Below are 24641 nucleotides of genomic sequence, written 5' to 3'. Positions count from 1 at the left end.
CCTTGGAGACCATCGAAGACCCAGTCTTACGCAGTTAGTGAAGTCTGCATCCTTCAACAGAGGCTGTGATCCCACTTCCTCTGTCCATCCTCTGTTTCCATATTGCACACAGCACCCAGTTTTTTGGTGTCCATTTTCACCAGCTGGAAAAAAGATAATGACAACAGTGCAGAGTTGCCAGCTTTAGTAACTCTAGTTCCTGGAATCAAGGACAGGAAGCCTTTGTTATTTGCACACCCTAACTTTTCTAGCTTCTATTGAATAAATCACTTAACTGTCAGCTAATTACAGTGTTGGAAAGTTTACATCATTCATCTTTTTATGGCACCTCTTAATGGAAGACTCTGGAGATTAAAACTCTTGACAATTTCCATGATATAAAAAAGGAAAGCTGACCTAGAGAAAGATGGGACAAAAGATGAACATTTGGGAAATTTTATGCAGCGATGGGATCTGAAACAGTAGCCTATTTAAAGTCGTGCTGATTTGAACACTTAAAGTTCCTGAAAAATGACAGAAATGTGATTTCTATAAGAAGCAATACCATTTTATTGAAGGAATGATCATTTTGCACCTACTAACTACCCGGTACTTGCTTGTTCCAGGTGATAACCTTAGGAGGAAAGTACTATTATTATGTCACTTTACAGATGAAGAAACCAAGGCATAGAGAAAATCAGAGTGTCCAAGTTCTGACGGCTAGTAAGATGAGCCAGAAATGGAAAACGCGGCAATCTGGCTGCAGAGATCATGCTCTCGCCCACTACTCCATTGACCTCACCCCTGCTCGCACCCATCCCTTGACCTTTTCAACTGGACAGCTTAAGTGGGTCGTTTCCGCGCGGTGCCTCGAAGCCCCGCTTCAGGTTCAGGGTCTGCAGTGCGGAGCGGGTCCTCCTTCCCTCGGCCGCCGAGGGTCAGAGGCGCCGCTTCTCCCCGCAGGATCTCGGGGAGCTGCGCCCTCATCCCGCAGCCCTGGAAGCGCGCCCCCGTGGACAGCGGGAACGCGGGAGCGGCGCGCACGTGCCGCCGGGAAGAGGCCGCCCGGCCGCGCCAAGATGGCGGCGGCCGCGGCCGCAACGGCGACGGTTGGCGGCGGCCCGTGAGGCGGGCGGGGCCGGCGGCGCGGAGGCGGGGTCCCGGGCGAGCCGCCCTGGGAGGCGGGGGCCGTTTCCATAGCGGCGGCAGGAGGTGTCGCGCCGGGGAACTTCCTGGTTCCCGGGCTCGGCTTCGCCGGGATCCTCTTGGAAGGGAAACAATGGGGCGGAGGGCACTGCGGTAGCCGCCGCCGCGCCGGGACCTGTTCGGCTGCCCCGACTCCCCGCTCTGCCCCATCCCACAGCCTCCGCCGACGGGACCGGCCGGAGGTAACTTCATTTCCTCATCTCCCACCGCAGGGGGCCGGCCGGCGGCGGCGGCGGTCTCCGGGGTTTCCTCCGGGCAGGGACTGGGGTTGGCCCCGGGGAGCCGGACGCCGCCATTCCCGGCCCCGGGGAGGTGGACGGAGCTGCGGCTCCCTGCCTCAGCCGTCGAGGGTCAGGCTCCGGAAACGTGTGCGGGGCCGTCCTGGTGCCCCCTGGAACCTCGATCGTGGGGCTCTGCGGGAGTGATTGGCAGGCTGGCGGGCGCCGTGTGGGGGGCGCTGGGGCGCAGGGGGCGTGCGGGGAGGGTCTGTGGGGGACGGTGCGCAGGGGGACCTGATGGCCGGTGAAGGGGGCCGGTGAAGGGGGCCGGTGGAAAGGGCCAGGGTCTACCAGACCCGGGGGAAGGGGGAGCCCCGCTGCCTCCCCCTCCCCCGCGGAGCAAGCTCGGGTCCCCGGGAGACGTGTCTCCTTTGCAAGTTTCAGTTGCGTCCTGCGGAGTCCAAGTGGGCAGGACTGAGGCAAACTTCGTTCTTTTAAATTATTGCCTTCGTGCCGCGGAACTTTGTTTCGACTAGGCTAGAGGAGGATGGGGTGAATGAGGGATCTGGAGAGCCTGGAAATCTGTGCGCCTTTGCAAAGTTTGCAGAGTAGTTTAGAGCTAACAGCCGTGTGATGGTGCAGCATATCTAATGCGTGAGAATGGTTGCTCGCAGGTATTTTAATGCCAGGAAATTCGAGGAGTCTCTGAATCCACATTTCTATAAATTGAAAGACATTTCTGTAAATTGGGGATTAAGCTCTTTCCGCCTCCCCCCTCCCCCCGCCCCTTTCCCCGCATTTTAATCCACAGTTGATTTTTAGTCAGTAGACTTTAACAGCAGTGAAATGAGTCCCTTAGGGGACTGGGAAGGATGTTTGAATTGGGGCAATACCCAGTCATGGGAAATAATGTGACACAAATGGGGGGAAAAAAGTGGGTACACGATCTAAAATATTTTGCTTGCTGGAAGAAAGCGATTTTAATCCTATATTAATCCATTTATAAATGGAATTAAGTCTGTAGCTCAGAAAAGTTGAACAGAACTTTAGAGATCATCGTGGCCAATCCCCTCATATGTTGAATCCCTGGGAAGTTCTATTAGAGGGAAGTCAGGGTACTTTTTTCTTTTGTGAAGTCATTTTAGTAAGAATTAAGCTAGCCAGCATCAAATGAACAGTGGTTTATTTGCTTTTCTCACTCTGTCAGACCCTAAAATTAAAAATATTTCTGAGTTTGCCGTTTTTGATAATAAAGTTTGTAAACATAGTTTATGTTTTTACTTAAAATGAATATTGACCCTATATTGTATTCTACATAGGCAATTGAAATATGTCAACATATAAAAGAAAAAAATATGCTAATAAAATTATAAATTAACTTTTTAAAAGAAAACAGGTATCCTGAGTTAACAGAAATTCCTTTGCTGATTATATAAAGAATTAGTGAGTCCTCACAAAGGCATTTGAAGAAGCATCTTTTGCCAAACATTAAGAATTTGGGCCCTGAGTCTTGGTGTTTGTGCCTACTTACTGTTTTGAGCTAGCCTGTCAGACTCCCTGGTGTACTCTTTTCTGAAAAGGATAGCCCATTACCAATTATAACAGTGTTTTGACATGAAATATCTCCTAGTGAGGACAACTGCCACTGGTTAAACAAGCCAGTAAGTAGAAGTGTCAGCTTTGCCGCCATCTGTTAATTGACTGGTCATCCTTAGCATTTTTGGGGAACCAAGACAACTTCCTGGCAGGGCGCATTCAATCTGGGCCTCCAGTGCCAAGCAGAGGGTTGTACTGGTTAGTCTTGGCCACTATGTGCACATCTATCTAGAGTTCCTGTTATGTTTTGTAGCCTGTGAAGGTGGTTGAAAAAGAGGCCAGTAAATTAAAGTTAGTGGCAAATTGAAAACAAAATTACTTTGGTTAAAATGTGCTAGGCATGTTAAGGCGGTCTGAAGCTGGCAGAACACTTTGCCACAACATTAAAAGTTTGGGAATTGCTACTTCACTTAGAAAGAGGCAGGTGATTACGTTTTCTGGTTTATGTTTGCAATTTCACTTTAACCATTCTTGTTTTGTTTTAGTGCAATGGTATTGTTATCAACACTATTCTGACCGTTTATTACCAGAAAGTTATAGATTGTCCCTTCAGGGTGATTTTTGAAAGGCATATTGCATTTAGATGCAATTCACTTGTATTTGGAGTCTCTTTTTTTCTCCATTAAAAAGTATCTCACTTTTTACAGTGTAAGTCAATAAAAAAGTAATATTAACTAGAAAGAAATCTGACTTCTGCCACATTTCATTATAGTACATGGGGGTCAGAGCATGGGAATGAGAGTTGCAAACACTTGGATTCTCAACTAGTCTATGCCATTTCCATGTAAATAACTTGATTTTTCATGTAAATAACTTACTTTTTGAAGGCTTGTTTCTTTTGGGGCAGAATCATAAATGCAGATTTGTTCATTCAGCAAGTATTTCTTGAGTGCCTTCTGTGTACCTCATGACCTCACGTGAGGTACCTTGTTTTCCACCACAGGGGCATCAGTCCTTTGAAGTAAAGTACAGGGAGCTATAAAACCTCTGACTAGGGAACCTAACCTGACTCAGGGGTGCCGGGGCAAGCTTTCCTGAGGAAGTGACTTGTAAGAGCTGAAGGATGGAGGAGATAGTAGATGAAAAGGGGAGGGCAGTGGGTGAGACACTCTGAGGATAAGGGAAGAGCATGTACACGGTGCCTGAAGAGTCTGTCATGGAGGTTAGATAAGGATGCTTGTGCATGAGTTAGTTCCTCACACGGCTTGGCAGCAACCACGGTTCGTTGTGTAGAGAAGGCTCTTGGCACCATACTCCAGTCATCTGAATGAAGGGCTCAGTCTTGTTCCACAGCCATTATGGAAAGGGAGTCAGTCTAGTTGACTCTCGCCACAGTAGACCTGGAAATGACTCTCTGTACAATTTGGTGTCTAGTTTTGTTTTGTTTTTTTTAACTCTGGCACCGTTCACTTGTGAGTTTCTGTATCTGGAAGACAGGAATTAAATGTTAAATAAGATTCTTTGATTTCTTTACAGAGATACTATATGATATGAATATAGCATTTTGATTTAATTTTGCTAGCATTGTTTCTTTGGAAGCGCTTAGGCTACCTCACTTAAAATATCTACCTCTCACAAAATGGTAGTAGCAATCCACCCTAAAAAAAAAATATATATATATATATATATATATATTATATAAAAGTGGCAGGTAGTTTCATTTGCTTATAGGAAGATCAGGAGTGACTGGAGTTTCATATCTTGTTTGCTTATGTGGTTTTGGCACTAAATAGATACTTAGTTATTCTCTGAAAGAGGTACATGTTGCACCTGTGTCTTGCTGACATTTGTGTGTGTGTGTGTAGAAAAAGTTGTAATTGTATCCTGGAATTTTCCTTTCACTAAATTAACAAGTGAATTAAAAAATATTAGAGTAATGTTTTTCATGAAATAAGTGAAAGAATATTGTTTTTAAGTTTCTTAATATGTTAAATTCAATAATTTTATATAGATCAGTAGTGGCAAATTAATATTTTATTATGGAATTAATGCAGTATTTATAAGCTAGTTGGCTGTCTGGGCTTTTGCTCCTGTTTCTTTTTATTTGGTTTGGACATTTTAATGCTTGTTAGCATATCTGTAGTAAGATAAGAAAAGAGAAGGTGAAATAAGATTTTGAGAAGTCAGTCACAGTGGGAAAAAATTGAATAGATGTGGTTAAAATTTTATAAAAGTTAGGTATATGTGCATTGGCTAGATCTGTGTATTTTGCTTATGACTTATAAAAATGAATTGGCATACAATAACTATTGACATTAATGTTTAAAAATTAAAAAAAATCTATTTGTCTTACCTGTTTTTCATGTTTCTTTTTTCTCATTGTAGCTTTGTTTTGGATTGTCCTATTAGAGGTTGGTGGGTGGGTTGAGAGGAGAGTGCATGGGGCACAAGTGCGGGGGGAGGGGTGGAGGGAGAGGGACAGAGAGAATCCCAAGCAGGCTCCACAGTCAGTTGTGGAGCCAGATGTGGGGTTCGATCTCACGACTTTGAAATCGTGACCAGAGCCGAAATCAAGAGTCAGATGCTTAACTGACTGAGCTACCCAGGTGCCCCTGGATTGTCTTTTTAAAAATGATTATTTTATTTACCTCTTTTTTATTAGCTTGGGATTATGTATTCCTTTGCTGTTCCTTAAGTGTTTGCCTAAGAAATTCTAATATGTTTTCTCAGCTTATCAGAGTGTAGTATTAATTGAGACTTCCAGTCTTTTTTCCAGAGAGTGAAACATTTTAAAACATTTAAAAATATTTAAGTTAATTTTCTTTCTTCTTTTTTTAACCTATTTCGTTGTTACTATGTTTTAAAATGCATATCTGTTTAAACCCCAAAGATGTATTTCTGTTGTTTTACACTGTTATAATTCAGTTAGACTTACTTCATTTTCTTTTCCTTCGTTCCTTCTTGTGTTACTGACCGTCCAACTGAAATAGTTTTCCTTCTGCCTAAAGAATACTCTTTAGTATTTTCTTTAAAATAGATATTGTATTGACAAATTTTCAAACTTTTTGTTTGAGAATGTTTTTATTCCATCTGCATTCTTGAAAGATACATTTTGCTAGGTATAGAATTCTAGACTAGGGATACATACATACATATTAGTCCTCTTTGGATTATTCTCTAATATTTGGCTTTGTTTCTATTGACAAGTCAATTATAGTTTATCACTTTTTTATTGGTAATTTGTTTCTCAGGCTATTTTTGAGATTTTCTTTTGTCTTTGGGTTTCAAATAATCCTCCCCTTTTTTGCTTGGGGTATATACCTTTTGATGCTGCGTCTGGATGTCTTTCATCAGTTTTGGATAGTTCTCAGCTATCATCTCTTCAAATATTGCTTCTTCCCCATTTTCTTGCTTGCTCTTTCTGGGACTTCAGTTCCATGGTGTCAGAGCTCACCAACTCCTGTATGTATTTCACTTGTCTTCTGTATTTTCCACTTTTTTGTTTTTTTTCTGTTCTGGATATTTTCTTGTGGTCTGTCTTCCGGTTTACTAAGTTAGTCTTTACCTCTGTCTAGTCTGCTCTAAATGTTATTCTCCGGGTTCTTAATTTTGGTTAATTGTATTTTGCACTCTAAAATTTCAGTTTGGTTCCTTTGAAAATCTTCTGTGCCGCTTTCATAATTTCTGATTCCCTATCAAAATTTTCAAGCTTTGCACATATCTCTTTGAACAGAGTAAGCTATCCCAAAGGTTTTTTCTGTGATCTTTTATTTCTCGAGGGGTCTTATATCCCTGTGTGCCTCCTTATCTTTGATTGTGTACTGTTTATTCTATTTGAAAAAGTATTTCTAGAAGTAATTATAGATTAGGTAAAGACTTTTCTAGTTGCTTTTGCCAGGCACTTGGGATTACCTTTATTCAAACTGAGGTTTTTTTGTTTGTTTGTTTGTTTGTTTTGAGTCTATGCAAGGACTGGTTTAGTGTACTTCTGTGTTATCTCTTCTGGGATTCAGCTTTTTGGGGTCTTATTCTAAAGCAGGGGATGGCTCCCTTGGTGGATCTTGTACTTTGACATTTTGTCTTCCTTCCAGTTTTTTGATTAGGCAAGCATTTTCAGGAGGTAAGAAACCCCAGCATGCCCTGCTCCTCTCTGTTCTCTTGGACTCTGCCTGGTAATTCCTTATTGCCTTGTCAGTTCTTTGATTACCATCCTACCCCACCTTTTTTTTTTTTAAAGATTTTATTTATTTATTTATTTATTTATTTATTTGACAGACAGAGAGCTTGCACAAGGAGGCAGAGCGGCAGGCAGAGGGAGAGGGAGAAGCAGGCTCCCTGCTGAGCAGAGAGTCCAACGTGGGGCTTGATCCCAGGGCCCTGGGATCATGACCTGAGCTGAAGGCAGTCACTTAATTGACTGAGCCACCCAGGTGCCCCCCCCCCCTTTTTAAGTTAAGGTATAATATACATATAATAATGTGTACTAATCTTAAATATATGCCATGAAGAATTTTTATAAATGTAATGAAATGTATAATCATATCCAGTTGTTCAGTATATAGAACATTTTTGCCACCCCAGAAGGCCCTGTCGCACTCCTTCACCATCCATACCACCTTCCTTCCCTGCTTCAGGTAACAATTACTCAGTTTTCTATTTCCATAGACTAGTTTTGCGTTTTTTGGTTTTCTTGTCAAAATAGTATCACAGAGTATGTTCTACTGTCTTGTGTCTGATCTGGCTTTTTTCATTCATCATTGTATAGTATCAATGAAATTCAGCTATGTTGTTGCACGTAGCAGTAGTGTTTCTCTTTTATTGCCCTGTAGTTGTTCTAGTTACTGTGGCACCTAAAAAATTGCCTCAAAACTCAGTGACGTAAACAGGGACAACATTTATTTTCTGCACAACACTGTAATTTGGGCAGTGCTTGTTTTAGCTTCATTTGGTTTCAAGTAGGGCTGCTTGAAGGCTGGGCCTAATAGTATTTGAAGGTTTGCTCACATATCTGGTTGATGACAGAAAGTGTGCTCACAGCTCAGTGGCAGTGTTCCAAGGGCTAGAGTCCTGCACCCACGTGCAGTGGGGAGAGGGGTGGAGAGCCCTTGAGCCAGACAGATGCTAGATTGCCTCTGATGACTTGGCTTTGAAGCTTAATGCAGTTTTACTTCCACTGCGGTCTATTCTTTGAAGCAGTTATGAGCCTGCCTAGGTTTTTTAAAAAAGATTTTATTTATTTGATGGGGGTGGGGGGGGGGGGGGGCGAGGGGGTTAGCACGGGGGGGGGGGGGGGCAGAGGGAGAAGCAGACTCCCTGCTGAGTGGGGAGCCCGATGTGGGGCTCCATCCCTGGACTCCGGGATTATGACCTGAGCCGGAGGCAGATGCTTAAACTGATTGAGCCACCCAGGCGCCCCTAAATAAATAAAATCTTAAAAAATATCATTTCAACTTATTTTTTTAAAAATAAGACCTGAAAAAAGCTGAATCAGTACTAGTATATGTAAGATACTTAGTTTACCAAAGCATTTTTTCGTGCATAATTCCTTGACAATCTTGAGTGGTAGGTGGGTTGGAAATTTTAGCTCTCATTTTACAGTTGAAGAAACTGAGTCTCAGAGCAATGAAGTGACTTGATCTGAAGTCCTGAGCTGGTTAATGGCAGAGCTGTACCTCTTGCATCTAGGACTTCTTACATGTTGAGTGATTTTCTTGCAAGGCTCACATCTACTGAATTCCAGATTTTATTGACTACATGAATTTTCCTCTCTTCAACTTTATGTATTTACATTTTATGGCCCATAAATTTGCTCATTTTCGCTCAGCACAGGGTCTTTGCATGAGCTGAAGCTCTTCACTCCCATTTCCCTTACAGTACTTTTGTCCTGGATGTGTTTGGTTAGCAGCAAGATGGCTGGGACCAGGTTTGTCTTGATTTTTTATCTTAAGCCCCTTGAGAAGTTTTTGCATATTGTCTAGCTGAATAAGTATTTATTGAATGGATGGATGGATTCTTGTGTTTAGAATCTAACTAGAGATAGTCTGGAATTTTTAGCTGACTTTTTAAATGATGCCAGGCCTCTGAAAATCAGATATATTGTATCCTTCATTTTAGCTTTTATCTGTAGAGCTCAGGCATTATGTGCAGTTCTGATAGTATGTATCAACTGCATTAGGCAATTACAACATGTGAACAAATTACAAGCAGCTTTTGAAAGGTTCTGCCTCTGTAACTGTAAGTAAGGAAGTTTGGGAAAGGACATTTGTTTTCTTTTTTTTTTTAAAGATTTTATTTGACAGAGAGATACAGCAGGAGAGGGAACACAAGCAGGGGGAGGGGGAGAGGGAGAAGCAGGCTTCCCGCTGAGCATGGAGCCCAATGGAGGGCTCCATCCCAGGACCCTGGGATCATGACCTGAGCTGAAGGCAGACACTTAACGACTGAGCCACCCAGGCACTCCAGGACGTTTGTTTTTCTAAATACCTAGAAGTTGACCTGTTTACCAGTGTATAGCTACTAGAATTTGATAAGTCCTTGTGGAAACCTAACTCAAATTCTACCTGCAGAAGGGGAAATTAGACCTCATTCTTATCTGATGCTTCATTAACATACACGTGTAAACAAACCGAGGAAATCAAATGATTTCACATTTTGCCCATCTCATTCTCTGATCTTATTAGCAGGAAGTACGTTGTTGATTTAGTGAATAGGATAAACAAACCTCCTTTCTCTCTAGAAATGATAGAAGATTGCTTTACTTCTCTTGAGCTGGGAAAATATTTAAAGCTGTTCAAATTTAGCATTGTGTTTCAGGGAGTATAAATTGCAGAAAGAGCATTTTTTATAGAATGACCAAGAATTGGGAAAGTACAGTGGGGAGACTTTCTGCATCAATGAATGATGAGTTTAATATTAACTGAAGTTATTTCTTTATCCGAATGAGAAGGCATTACCTGGGAATGTGCCTTGACATATATATTTGAACTAATGAATTATGAATCTGAATTAAGAAAAAAGGTAGTAGAATTACAATGATGTAAGTTTCACAGGGATAGGACCTTTGTTTTGTTCTTGGCTGTGTCTCCAGAGCCTAGAACATTGCCTGGCTCATAATAGCTGCTCAGTAAATATTTATTGAATGAATAGTAAATTTCTATATTATTTATCTTTTTTAAATTTAAAAACCTAACATTAATCATTTAAGTGTTTGTTTATAACCCTTTGGGAAATAAATTTAAATTGGTTGAGGCATCATTTCTGATAATTCTTGCTGACTGTGAGAAAGTTGCATAAAGTACATTGCTGAGCACTCATTGATTCCAACATTAAATTTTCTTGAGACATTTAAAAATGGATACATGGGAGTCCATTACATGTAAATTACCAACAGTTCATTTAGTCCATCCCTTACTATTGGACATTTAAGTTGTTCATAATTTTTTTTTCCTGTTACAAATAATGCTTCAATGAAGGAAATTTTCTTAAGCTCTTTCTTGGGATGGCAGTTCAACACATAGCAGTGTTGCAAAACAGGATCTAGGAATTTCTACTAGAAAATGAACTTGGATTGTACAGCTCTGAGGGTGAGATCAGAAGCTTTCGTGATCAGACAGCAGAGTTCAGCCAGCACAAATGATAACAATTCTTTGCTGCTTTTACGTGTGGATAATGTATAATCATCAGTCTTTGCACATGAAAGCTCTCTTGCAATTTGTAGTGGAGCTGCCTCTCACTTGGTATTGTCTTTTACTTTTAAAGAATGAATGAGTCACTACAACTCTTTCTGCCTCTTAATCATAGTTTAAAGATTACAAATGCATTTAACTCCTTTATATAGGTGAGAACACATGTTATGTTACGTTTTTAAAAAAAATATTTTATTTATTTATTTATTTATTTGAGAGAGAGAATGAGCAGGGCAGGGGCAGAGGGAGAAGCAGGCTCCCCACTGAGCAGGGAGCCCGACATCGGGGCTCGATCCCAGGACCCTGGGACACTTAACCGACTGAGCCACCCAGGAGCCCCATGTGGTGTTCCTTTTATTTATAATCATTTCACTTATGAATTTTATTGGAGATTTTTTGCTTTTTCATATTAAAATATCAAAATATTATATTCATACAAAAAGCTATGTGTAATGTGTGTTACATAATGGTGTCCATACTGTCCGTTCCTTCAACTTAAGTGATAGAACATTATCAATACCCTCTTGGATCACATTTTCCTGCTTTTCTTCCTCTATCCCACTACTTGTCCTGAGGAAACCAGCAGCCTCAACATTAGGGTCTAGCATTCTCTTGCTTTTCTGCATAGTTACAGTATATGTGTGTATGTCCCTAAACAACTTATTGTTAATTTTACGTATTTTGGAAATTTATGTAAATGGTATCAGTATGTGTGTGTGTATGTTCACAAATTTAGTGAGTAAAGTTTTCTAGTAAAACTAAAACTCACAAATTTAATTTGCATTTAAAGTTAATATCCTTATTCTCTGTATTAGTCATCGTTTGCAATAATAATGCTGTGTAACAAACCACTGCAACATTTCAGTGGTGTAAAATGACACACATTTGTTTCTAGCTCATAGGTTTGGCAGTCTCTGCTGGGTTTGGCTGGGTTTGTCTATAGGCTGTGGGTTGGGTTCAGTTATGTGCTAGGTGTCTACTCATTCTAGGACCAGTCGCTATCGGGGGTGCATTGTAGGAGAGCAAGAGATCTCAGACAAGCGCAATGCTCTTAGAACCTCCTCTTAGAACAGTGTCAGTCCAACATGTAATATGGCCAGGGCCCCAAATCCATGAGGTGGGGAGTATACGCCACCCCTAGGGAAGCCACACAAGAGCATGGGTGAAGGAAGACATGAACAGAGGATAGTGTCTGCCATATCTTCCTCCTGAATAACAGCATAAAAACTTGGAATATTTCCATTCTTATTACCTCCCTTCTAGATTACATGCTGTTGTTCAGGACTTTAGGTCCCTTTTTCTTTTTTCTTGGTAACTCCTAATGTAGAAATCATACCTCTAAGATTTGTTTGCATTTAGTCATGTTTACAGGTTTTCCTCTCCCATCTTTCTTATATTTCAGACCTTCTCTTTGGCATCATTTTCCTACTTTGTGACTGTAACTTTGGACGCATGCTTTTTTTTTTTTATTATCATGTTATGTTAATTACCATACATTACATCATTAGTTTTTGATGTAGTGTTCCATGATTCATTGTTTGCATATAACACCCAGTGCTCCATGCAGTATGTGCCCTCTTTAATACCCATCACCAGGCTAACCCATCCCCCCAGCCCCCTCCCCTCTAGAACCCTCAGTTTGTTTCTCAGAGTCCATAGTCTCTCGTGGTTTGTCTCCCCCTCCGATTTCCCACCTTTCATTCTTCCCCTCCTGCTATCTTCTTCTTCTTCTTTTTTTTTTTTTTTAACATATAATGTATTATTTGTTTCAGGGGTACAGGTCTGTGATTCAACAGTCTTACACAATTCACAGTGCTCACCATAGCACATACCCTCCCCAATGTCTTATCACCCAGCCACCCCATCCCTCCCACCCCCCATCTGTTTACTATATCTTCCCTCAGTTTGGGTCTGAAATTTTCATTATTTTGTCATTTTTCTTGAAAAGATAGTTTAGCTGAGTTGAGGATATAATTAGAGTTAAGAGTTTCTTCCTCTTAGAACTTTGAAGATATTCTAGTGTCTTCTGGCTCCTCTTGTTGCAGTTGATAAATCAGGTGTAAGTCTAATTGTTGCTTTGTAAGCAATCTGCCTTTTGTTTCTGGTTGCTTTTAAGAACTCTTTGTCATTGATGTTTCACAGTTTCACTATGGTATCTTTAGGTGTCAATTTCTCTTTCATTTATACTTTCTGGAATTTGCTGAACTTGAGTCTGTGCATTAGTATCTTTCATCAATTCAGATAATCTTTTTGCAGATTCTCTCTCCCTCATTCTTAATGTTCTCTTTCTAAAACTCCAGTTAGATACACATACTAGATATTTTAATTGATTTTTCATGTCCCTTAATCTTGCTTTGTATTTTTTCTTTCTTTGTTGCATTCTGGATAATTTAGATCTGTCTTCCGGTTCAGGGGCACCTGGCTGGCTTAGTTGGGAGACCATGTGGCTCTTGATCTCCAGATTGTGAATTCAAGCCCCATGTTGGGTATAGAGATTTCCCCCCCAAAATAAATATACTTAAAAAAAAAAAAGGTTATCAGATCTATCATGTGGTTCATTAATTCTCTCTTTAGCAGAACTTACTTTGCTGAACTTGTCTGTTGAGGTTTAATTTTAGTTATCCTGTTTTTCACCTGATTTTTTTCCGAATCTGTTGCCTTCTTTTTTGCTCATATTTTCCATTTCCTGTTGTATTTTGAAACATTACTGTCCTTTCCTTTTTCAATGTATTTGTGATTACTTACTTCTGTTGAATCTTGCTTATGCCTATTTTTAAAAGTTTGAGCTAATTTTTACTGTAACTGTATCTGTGGAAATGCTTGTGAGACCTGGCTTAAGAGTGCTTTCTCCCAGAAAGAATTTGCAGTTGAGGACACTGTTAAACCAGAGTGGCTTGATTTCTAGGCTTGAGATTTTTATAACATACAAGTGTATGGATTTGAACTTGAAACCTGTGTGAAGATTGGTTTTGGTTACAGATTTCCAGTGAATTCTCCCTTGCCCTCCCCAAACACAAATAAACCTAGATTCAGGAGAGAATTCTCCTTCTGCTTTTCTTTGGGGCAGACAATTTTTTTTTTCATAGTTTATTCTTTTTATTGAAGATGTAGTTCTTCAGGGGCCAGGCTTTACGTGCTTAACTGTAGTCTGACTTCCCATGTTGTACAATGTGAAGCTTTGACTTTGTCCCATGCTTGACTGTCAACAGTGAAAGCCCTTCAGCATTGTCCAATACAATTTTCTGTGATAATGGAAATGTTACACATCTCTGCTAATACATCAACCCAGTAGCCACATTAGAAATGTCTAGTATGACAAAGGAATGGAATTTTAAATTTTACATAGTCTTAATGAATTTAAACTTAAAAAGCTACATGTGGCTAGTGGCTACAGTATTGGATGGTGCAGCTTGGTTACGGGAGATTGTCAAATGCCTCTAGGGCCATTGCTGGCAGCCTTGCCTACTGACCACTCTCTCTTTGTGCTCCTGTTCGTTTTTTTGGTCTCTAAGGATTTTTCTTAGTTGCTTATGAGCTTTGCTATGCATTTAAAAGAATAATTCTTGTATTTTATCAAATATGTTTGATGTCATGTAGCAAGAGGGTTCCCAATCCATTTGGACACAGGAATCTCAGAAACAAATACCTGACAGCTGTATTTTTAGTTGGAGAAGTACTTATCTTGAATGATAAAAATTGGAAAGTTCACAGTAGAGTAGTGGAAGTTCTTCAAATGGAAACTGACCGTGAAGTTAAAAATTGTGAGGAAGAATTAATTAAATACTTCTTTGCCATCCTTCTTATTCTACCAAAAATTTAAGGATGTGAAAGATAAAAATGGAGCTGTGGCTAAAGTTTTTAAAGTCTTACACATCATCTTCACCTTCTTGGTGTGAGTAAGTATTTTACTTATACAAGAGCACTTGAATGAAAAGGTATATATATTTAATTTAGAATTATTTTGCAGATGGATGGAAAAAAACAAATGAATTTGAGAGATTGTAGGGAATGGTGGTGGCTAAGGGATAAGAAAAGACTTTGACATTCATTCAATGCTGAAAGTATTTGTTTCACTTCTGGCTTTAACAGGGCCTGTATTAGTTGTTTAATTGGGGGGATTTCAAAAAATCTAAATAATGAGTCCTAGCTATTTCTCAGGTAGACACTTTGCCAAATACTTTAGAACTGTGTGGTTGGTTTTGATGTTTATTAATAAAAAATGCCTAGATTTTTTTTTTTTTAAGTTTTTTTTTAAAAATTTATTTGTCAGAGAGAGAGAGGGAAAGAGGGAGCATGCATGCACAAGCAGAGGGAGAAGCAGGCTCCCTGCTGAGCAAGGAGCCCGATGTGGGGCTCCATCCTAGGAACCTAGGATCATGACCTGAGCTGAAGGCAGATGCTTAACCAACTGAGCCACCCAGCCATCTCTAAAAAACACCTAGATTCTTTGTAATAATTTTCTGTTACTTTAGGATTTGCTTGCTCTTTTTGGAGCCATAGGTACATTTGATTCTTTTTTTTAATTTGTATTTTTTTATTGTGGTAAAATATACATAAGATTTAACATTTTAACCTTTTTTAAGTGTCCAGTTCAGTGGTATTAAGTACATTTACATTGATGTACAGCCATCACCATCCATTTCCAGAACTTCTCTCTTCCCAGACTGAAACTCTGTCCCCATTAAACACTAACTCCCCATTTTCCCCCACCCTCAGCTTCTGGCACCGACCATCCTACTTTCTGTCCCTGAATTTGACTTTTCTAGGTGCCTCATATAAGTGGAATAATAGGTTGTTTGTTTTATATATGACTGGCTTATTTCACTTAGCATAATTGTTCTCAAGATTAAATTTGATTTTCTAAATTTATAATTTGTTATGAGAGTAAAAGAATGGAAATCCCATCAGCTTGTAGTGGAGATTGGCATTCTTGTGTATTTCTTTCAGTAGGAGAAGTTAGTAAACAATAAAATAAGTTACTGTCAATTTGGTCTCCTGAAAGAATATTATTAGAAATAATAGAATGTGATACCATATGTTGTGGTTTATAATTCTGTTAAATTTAAGTTTTAAAATAATTAAAATTGGGACTGCTGAGCTAGTTCTAGAATAGATTATCTGGTGTTATAAAAACCAGAAGTCTTTTCAGATCCTTTGAGAGGTTTTAACTGTCTAAAAGTGTCAGAAATTATTTTAAGGTCGTGTAGTGCCTGCAATAAAGAAAAGGATTTGGTGGAGTTTGCTTTACTTTTAAATAGACCCTGAGTTCCCTGTCAGGATGGGTTGATTATCCTTAGGCTGACTCACCATTCATGTATATCAGGTTTTGTCACAAAAGTTAGAGGAGTCACTTGAAAGAATCTGTATTAGTTTAGCATGAGTATAAATTCTCATGCTGAGAATAAACAGCATGGCTCAAGTTCCTAGAAAATGAGTTTAAAGGACAGATTTTATGGAAATACTCCAATATACCTTTTATGTGAAACTGTGGAATTAAGACAAATTACTTTTTTTCCCTCTTGGATGATGTGAAAAACAAAATTAGATTTTTTTTTTCTTTTTTGTATGTCCAATGGGAGGGGATAGCATTTAGAGAAGGAGAAAGAGAATGTGCACATTTTATCTTATGTTCTTCTGAACTGCCTTGTTGCTTAAAGAGTTCCCAGACTACCTACTTTGAGAGTAGATAGGAAGATCTACATTTCAAAGCTGTGATTAGGGGTAAGGAATCTTGAACCAGTATATTCAGTTATAAGTAATTTCAAAGTATGTTTCTAAATAAGAACTGCTCCATGACATTTCACAGTAATTCCAATACATGCATTGTTGCGTATTTATAAAGTATATTTATTGCTTTAGATGGTAAGGTTATAAATCCACTGTTTATAAGTTTTATTATCCTGGCATATTTGAGGTTACTATTTTCAGTGCTAAGAAAATTCTTGATGTCTTAGGAACTTCAGTCCTTGAATACGTATTTGTTTTTTTTTTTTTTAAGATTTTATTTATTTATTTGAGAGAGAGAATGAGATAGAGAGAGAGAGCATGAGAGGGGGGAGGGTCAGAGGGAGAAGCAGACTCTCCGCTGAGCAGGGAGCCTGATGCGGGACCCGATCCCGGGACTTCAGGATCATGACCTGAGCTGAAGGCAGTCGCTTAACCAACTGAGCCACCCAGGCGCCCTCTTGAATACGTATTTGTTCAGCATTTTACGATTATGGGTAGGAAGGGCACACTACTTAGTATAGAGCTCTTTGATGTTGCCCTTTAGGAATTTTAAATTTAAGATAAAAAACTTGATATAAACAGGAACAAAAAGTCCCTGGCCAAAGAGACTAGATTCTACAAGAGTAAGTAAAGTCCTGGATCATCTGTGAACGTTTAATCTCCTTTGTGTGTCTGTGACGTGGGATTGCCTTCCCATGTCATCATCATTCAGCAGGTTCCAGGGGCATCATGTTTGACCTCATAGTTTCCTGGGAGGGAAGACCGGTCTGATAGACTCAGTGAAGCGCCATCAAGAGAGTGTATTTATAGTGAGAAACTTGCATCGTGTATCCTAAAACTAACATGTAGATTATATGTTGTTTTAGATTTTCCATACAACTTCTCATTTCCTTTGGGATAATTGGGTTATCTGGAAATGAAAATCATAGTATTTGCTGCATAGATAAAGAAGAAAGTGTGTGGGATGGGGGTCAGGTGACAACGTGGCAGCACTATGATTATATGCCATTGCTAATTACAGTATACGAATCATGCTGTGCATACAGATTTTCATTTTGTAAATTTGTATTTCTCACATATATTACATGACATGAGTAAAGAAGTATATAGATGGGACAAGCATTATTTCTTCAAAAAATGTTACCCTAACTTTAACCTATTTCAGAATCAGAGGTCCTTAGTATTATGCTATTTTCTTAATTGATTTAGAAGATCAAGTAATCATCACTTCTTGTAGTTGCAAAAAGTAGTTTATCAGTTAGTGAAGAAAGCTGTACATGAGGAAGCACAGTGCAAATTTTGTATCGAATTTTAATTTATCTGTGGAATTTTATGTATTAGATTTGGGGAGGCACTTGTCATTCATGGATGTGTTGAAATATAACATTAGTATTACTTTATGCCTCTTTTTCTTTAATATATTAATGAAGTAAGGAACATATAGTTCATATTTATACTAATACAGGGTGATACTTTATCTTATACTGAAGTGAAAAGAACCAAATATGAAAATTTTCATGTAGTATTTATGAAGTGTATTTTAAGAATACTTACAGAAAATCCCTTGAAAGGAAACGTGCCCCACATAGTTGGGTAGATGTAATGGCGTTGTGTGGTGAGAGAATTTTTCTTTCTATTTTGCTGCTGTTTCCAATTTTTTAAAACAATGAAACCATATTTTATAATGAGGAAAATGCCCATTATTAGAGAACGTTTATAGCAATAACTTTGGTCATCTTTATTTGATAGTGTATATGAATTATTTATGTGTAATAAAAAAAAATTTTAGCAGGTGTGATGTGCTATATCTACCCTAGATAGAGTGCTTCCTTTCTAGGATTTATTTATTTGGGAAGGTGGGAGGGAATAAGATTTTAGTAAGTGAAGACCAAGGACACCGATTAGTAAGTTTCTGTGTGATAATTACTTTATACATACTATTTGCTTTTGAGATAACTTCTTAAAGACAAAGGAAAAGATGAATGTTTTAAAGATTGGTAATTTTTTATACTTAGATGACCACCAGAGGGTTCTTTTGGAAATAGAAAATTGTTGAAACCAAATTATTTTCATTTCCTTTTAGAAAATTTTATTTTAAATGCTGATGTTTAGAAAAGATGATTTTTGTCTCTTTGTTTTCTCACCAGGACATGTATTCTTCTGAGAAGCCTTGGGCAGCAGAATTTGGTTTACTCTCCGATTGGGACAGCCTACAGAGACATTTCCAGTCATGAGTAAGTGTCCATCTTTGTTTCATTTCAGGGGCCTCAGGAGCATTTGTGGAGTACTCAAAAAAAAAAAAAAAAAAGTTTGTTATGGGACAAACTGGAATTATGTCACTTCGTCAGAGATTGGATAATCTGGTTCAGCCCGATTGTGCACCTGTCTCTATTGAAACAAGGAGATCCTTTCTGATGTTTCATTTATTCGGAGAAGTTAGATGTGCTGAGGAAATCTGTGTTGTTAGTTTCTTGGCTGATTTAGTTCTGTTACCCAAAATATTCTGTTGACTTAGTCGTTGGAAAGGGACTCGTTAGAAATGTGAAGAGGGAAACAGACTCATAAATATATACGACAAACTAGTGGTTGCCAGAGGAGAAGTGGGTGGGGGAAAAAGAAAGAAAAATGAAGAGGGAAAATTTAAATTGACCATAATTATCAGAGGTTTAATTGTGTGAAGCTTAATCATTGGATAACATGTGTTAGTATTATATTTAAGCAAAAAAATAATCTCTTTGTTAATGTCTTTGATGGAATGAGAACCAAGTCTGTCCTATAAGACTTAGCAAATTTGATACAGATTTTATCTTCTCAGTTGTAAAGGGATTGTACTATACGTAATATTTTCTGCCATTCCAATCCACTTTTTCCTGTGAAGAGGAGAGCTGGATTTTACTATTTTGTATTAATTGTTTACTTTTAGAGAGTGAGGAAAGAGTTAAGATTTTTACTCTGTGATCATATGACAGTTTGATGTACTTTTTAAAAAAGTACAGAGTTTTTGATTATGGGAACTTTGGAATAGAGTGAGCATTTCCTTCTGGAATATAATGTTAGTTTAAAAATTTTCACATGTAATTCATAATGATTATATTTATCTTAATATGGATAGTTATTCTTATCGATTGAAATAATTAGGCAGTTGATAAGTGAAAGTGAGGCTGTTATTGTGAAATCTTTGAGTGCTTTCTACTAAGAATAATATTGCAAGATGTGTGCTTTGATTTTCGAGACTTTTCAGTGGGCTACTTTTTCAGTGGTGTACTTTGAATAAACCGGGATAGTTGCTAGATGAGTTCAAATACAGATTGAAGAAGAAGCAGCTTTTGATATTTCAGCTCCATTCATACGAAATTTTGTGAGAATGTTTCTCTAACGTAAAGTGCCAACTCATAGTAAAGATGGTAATAGGAGTTTATGAAAACTAAGAAATGTCAGACGTTTTAACTTAAAAATGCTTACTACATTTTGGGAAATGCACATTTTACTTTGTAATCTTAGTTGTTCAGTTAGCATCGCTGTTACAGAGTTCTTTGAGGACGGGTGCCCTGTGTCTTTCATTTTTGAATCTCAGTGTCTAACAGTGTCCTGTACACTGCTGTCCCTAAAAATTCAGAGCCCTGTGCTGACAAAGGCAGAGGTGAGGGATAGCTCGTTAGGTGACTCATAATAAACTATCTGAACCACATACAGGTTTTTACTTGTGAATTACAATGCCTGTATTTCGTTTGTAAGATTTTTAATTGGTTCTTTTTAAATATCCACTAGTTCTTTTTTTGTTTCTGCTTGTTTTTATTTAAAAAAATTTGGTTCTTTTATTATTCTTTTATCTCTTTGTGGATCTTTTATGTGCTTATTTTGAGTCTTTTTCAGATCACTTTATTATTATTATTATTTTTTTTATTTTGTCTCCAGTGAATTTATATTGTGGTTGTTGATACTGTTGGTGTTTTCCTCGTGTTCTGCAATCTTGCAGGCTCAGTCTGATGAAAATTCTTTCTCTTTCTCCTGTGTCTTTGTCTTTTTGTGATTTTCCCTGCTGGTCTGGCAGCTTTGCAGTTGTCTCTGCCTGCCTTTGGAGTTCCCAGATCAGAATCAGGTCTTGTGTTAGTGGATCAGAGCTCCAGTGCCGTGGTGATGCTGGTGATATCACAGATTCTCTCCCTGAGTCACCTGGCATTAGGTCAGCAGCTTCCTCTGCGGTAACTTCAGCACCGTTAGCAAAAGCCCTTTTCAGTCTAGTTTCGTAATCCAGGATGAGTGCCGCCCCTGCCCCTAGTTTTAAGCAAGGAGCCTGGCTACTGACCCTGCTTCACACGGAACTCTTTTACATACAGTTACCCCATGGGATTTACTTCCTGCTGCCTTTTCCTGCTTTGGGGCCTTGCACTGTGTTCTGTTAGATTTCTGATCTAGAGATGTTGAACATGTTTTGGGGCATAGGTAGGTCATTTTAGTGACTTGTTTTTATATTTTATCTGTTATTTCTCTGTGTTTGTTGTGAAGACAAGGGAGACACAAAGATTGAACATGCCATTGGAGGTTTATGACCATGAAGTCCAAACTTCTTATTTCACATTGAAGATTAAAAGGGCCCCAACAGTTTCTGCTTAGTTCCCTAGCTCCTAGTGTTCCTCTTTGTCATCCTTGCGTCACTTTCCTTGCTAGCTGAGCCCCATCGTGCTTGCTCCCTGTAGCACCCTGCTTGCCTCACTCTAGTTCCTGTCCTACTGTTTTAAAATCACGTGGTTGTTCATTCTTATCTTCATGTAATGTGTAAGATCCTTGAGGGCAAAAATTTCTATTAGTAGTGCTAAACACTTTTCCTGGTACTTAATAGGTGCTCAATAAATAATGCATGGATTTGGGTGTTCCTAAGTAACATCCTTTAGTATGGGGTAGCTATTCCATGTGTTATTATTTTTAGGTGAAATTTAAGCTGATCCCATGTGAAGGGAGATTGAGGGGCGGGGTGAGGGCAGGGAATGTGTGTGTTGTGCGTGTGTGTGTGTGTGGAGTGTGGCATAGGATAGAGTGTTCCGAGGAAGTGGAGCAGTGTGAGAAAGGCATGAAGGCGTGACTACATGTAGTTGAGCATTTAGGAGCATAGAGATGAGGAATGACAGAGAGACGGGGGAGATAAAGCTGGAGGAGGTGCAGTCAGAGTTTGGGGCAGGGACGTTCCAGGAAGTTTGCATTTCACCCTGTAGGGCTTAAGGAGCTGTTAAAGGATTTCAGTTAGGGGAGCAACTGAAGATTTCGTTACAGAAAAATTACTCTGACAAATAGACATTTTGGTTAGATATAAGTTAAAAAAGATTGGTTACAGGCAGTATTTGACTTCTTCTAGATTTTTTCTTAGTTTTCAGCCCATTTTAGGCTTTCTTTGAAATAGACTGTGAGTTGCGTTTCTTATTCTTGCCAATGTGATGGCTTTTTCTACTGACAGAAGTCATTCTTGAGTAGACCACCGTAACCATAGATTAGGGAGTGTTACAGTGTCTGTTATGATGCAGTTTCTAGGGGGTTGTAAGTTTTCAAAAAGGTGGGAACTGAGTATATCAGAGTTTCAGTTTTTGAAAAAAAAATAGTGAAGGATCATGGTACAGGTTAAAAAATAGGAAGATAATATCATTAAAGTCTAGATAGAATTTCCAAACCTAGATTTGGGTGAGAATGATGGGTAACTAAAGTTTTTTTTTCAATATTTCTTTAGAGATGAAAAGAAAGATTGATACTTATGTCTGGGTGGGTTTCTCTCAGAAGCATTTCCTAACCCTTCCCGTGTCATGAAGCACATAGGACGTGGTAGAAGTTGTACTGCATGGGGGGTAAACTGATGGAGCTGTTTGGGGCTCAGGCGACTGGCTCTGACACCTCAGACCAGGCTGCTACTTGTGCCCAACTGTCCTGAAAGCAGCGGGGATCCCCTACTCTGCACACCCTGGCACCCCGGTTGGGATGCCCCAGCTAAAGCCTAGAGAATTGCTTAAATGTTTTAAGATGTTTTTCAGCTTTTAGTTTAGATTTTTAATATTCTGCCCAGTTCTGAGGCTAGATATTTATCTGGTGGAAAATGTATTATATGGTGCTGCTATGAGTTGTGCGTTTCGTTGTGGATTGTTGACTTTATTACAATCCACAAAAAGCCTCTTGATTTTCAGTGCTTAAATTGTGGTTTTTTTTTTCTGTATTTGCATATGTTGCAATGTTAAACACTTGTCAAGATTTTTTTTCAAAATTTTGTTTTTTAAAATTCTTTATTGTTATGTTAATTACCACACATTACATCATTAGTTTTTGATGTAGTGTTCCATGATTCATTGTGCATAACACCCAGTGCTCCATGTGGAACGTGCCCTCTTTAATACCCATCACCAGGCTAACCCATCCTCCCACCCCCCTCCCCTCTAGAACCCTCTGTTTTTCAGAGTCCATCGTCTCTCATGGTTGTTTCCCCCTCCGATTTCCCCCCCTTCATTCTTCCCCTCCTGCTATCTTCTTCTTCTTCTTCTTTTTTTTTTTTTTTTAACATATATTGCATTATTTGTTTCAGAGGTACAGATCTGTGATTCAACAGTCTTGCACACTTCACAGCGCTCACCATAGCACATACCCTCCCCAGTGTCTATCACGCAGCCACCCCATCCCTCCCACCCCCCACCACTCCAGCATCCCTCAGTTTGTTTCCTGAGATTAAGAATTCCTCATATCAGTGAGGTCATATGATACATGTCTTTCTCTGATTGACTTATTTTGCTCAGCATAACACCCTCCAGTTCCATCCATGTCGTTGCAAATGGCAAGATCTCATTCCTTTTGATGGCTGCATAATATTCCATTGTATATATATACCACCTCTTTTTTTATTGTTATGTTAATCCCCATACATTACATCATTAGTTTTAGATATAGTGTTTATACCACCTCTTCTTTATCCATTCATCTGTCGATGGACATCTTGGCTCTTTTCACAGTTTGGCTATTGTGGACATTGCTGCTATAAACATCGGGGTGCACATCAAAATTTTGTTTTATCAGATGGTGCCAAAGATGAAGTATTTGTATGAAAATTGTTATATTTAAACTGTGGCTGTAATTTGAAATGGACCTCTTAGATCTTTTTTTTTTTTTTTTAAGATTTTTTATTTATTTATTTGTCAGAGAGAGAGAGCACAAGCAGAGAAAGCGGCAGGTGGAGGCAGAGGGAGAAGCAGGCTCCCCGCTGAGTGCGGAGTCCGATGTGGGACTCAGTCCCAGGACCCTGGGATCACAATCTGAGCCAAAGGCAGACGCTCAACTGACTGAGCCACCCAGGCATCCTGGACCTCTTAGATCTTTAATGGAGATTGTAACAACAGGAGTAGTTCTTGTAAAAAGCATTGCTCAACAATTTCAAATGATTATTTTGGTGGAATGGGTTAAGCAAAAACAAGCCAAAAAGCACCAAAACCCAAAAATGATTATTTAGGGTACTATTTAGTTTTATTTTAATGTATTTTAACTTGAAAAAATAAAGCTTATCTGCTCTACTATTTTTAAATTTTATTTTATATATTTTATTTCACTTTCTTCAGGAAACTTTTGCTCTGTAACTAATAGTGACTTATTTTCTAAGGATTTCTGTGTCAATTTTCTTCTGACTTGGCAATCCAGGAGTGAATCTCTTGCATTGGAGTGTTTGATCCTGCCCTTTGGCCTAAATAAAGGAGTGAGTTTTTTGAGGTCACTTCTGAATATGAAACATTTCTCATTTAACTGAGGAAAAAGTAATGGCAGTGAATAATTTGGGATGCAGTATAGTTATGGCTTTCTAATAGAGTAGGAACAAATATCTTCATTCTGTGGAGCAGTGGACTAAAAGTTCATGCTGAAGTGAAAACAATTTAATATTTGTTAGAACAGGTAATGTTATAAATAAGTGAGTAGATTACTAAGTCCCTCAGTGGTGGCATAAGGATTCTTCTGAGTCTTATTAATGCAACGAATAATACAAGGCTTTCCCTAAGTATTGGCTAAAATTTCTGTCTAGGATAATTATGTAGCTATATATCTTGTTTTATGGAATAGCTGTGTACCTTAGAAGTTGGGTAGAGGTTAAAGAAAAGAAAACTTAAGTTGAATTGTATTTTGAATACTGGGGTATTTGCATTTAACAGAATCTTGAAAGAAATCCCTTTGTAAAGTATATATATCTATTTGTTGTATTAAGACTCATTTATGTTTGATAAGTTTGGATTTTGGAAGATGAAGTTTTAAATGTTAACCATTCTTAAAGAGAATATATACT

General features: G+C 38.8%; 1 protein-coding gene across 1 annotated transcript in view; it reads left to right on the top strand.

Moving 5' to 3' along the window:
• The first annotated feature begins 1147 nt into the window (after nucleotides 1-1147).
• USP6NL (USP6 N-terminal like) overlaps nucleotides 1148-24641 on the top strand; it is a 189859-nt gene continuing 166365 nt past the window's right edge. Inside the window, exons 1-2 of the mRNA XM_032425552.1 lie at nucleotides 1148-1367; nucleotides 18499-18585. Coding sequence (XP_032281443.1) covers nucleotides 18582-18585 — 4 coding nt within the window. The 5' untranslated portion in view covers nucleotides 1148-1367; nucleotides 18499-18581. The remainder of the gene's footprint in view (nucleotides 1368-18498; nucleotides 18586-24641) is intronic.

This window comes from Phoca vitulina, unplaced genomic scaffold (genome assembly GCF_004348235.1).
Source record: "Phoca vitulina isolate PV1807 unplaced genomic scaffold, GSC_HSeal_1.0 scaffold33, whole genome shotgun sequence".
Classification (NCBI taxonomy): domain Eukaryota; kingdom Metazoa; phylum Chordata; class Mammalia; order Carnivora; family Phocidae; genus Phoca; species Phoca vitulina.
The sequence above is the reverse complement of the archived record's forward strand: the minus strand, read 5'-3'. Positions and strand labels throughout refer to the sequence as shown.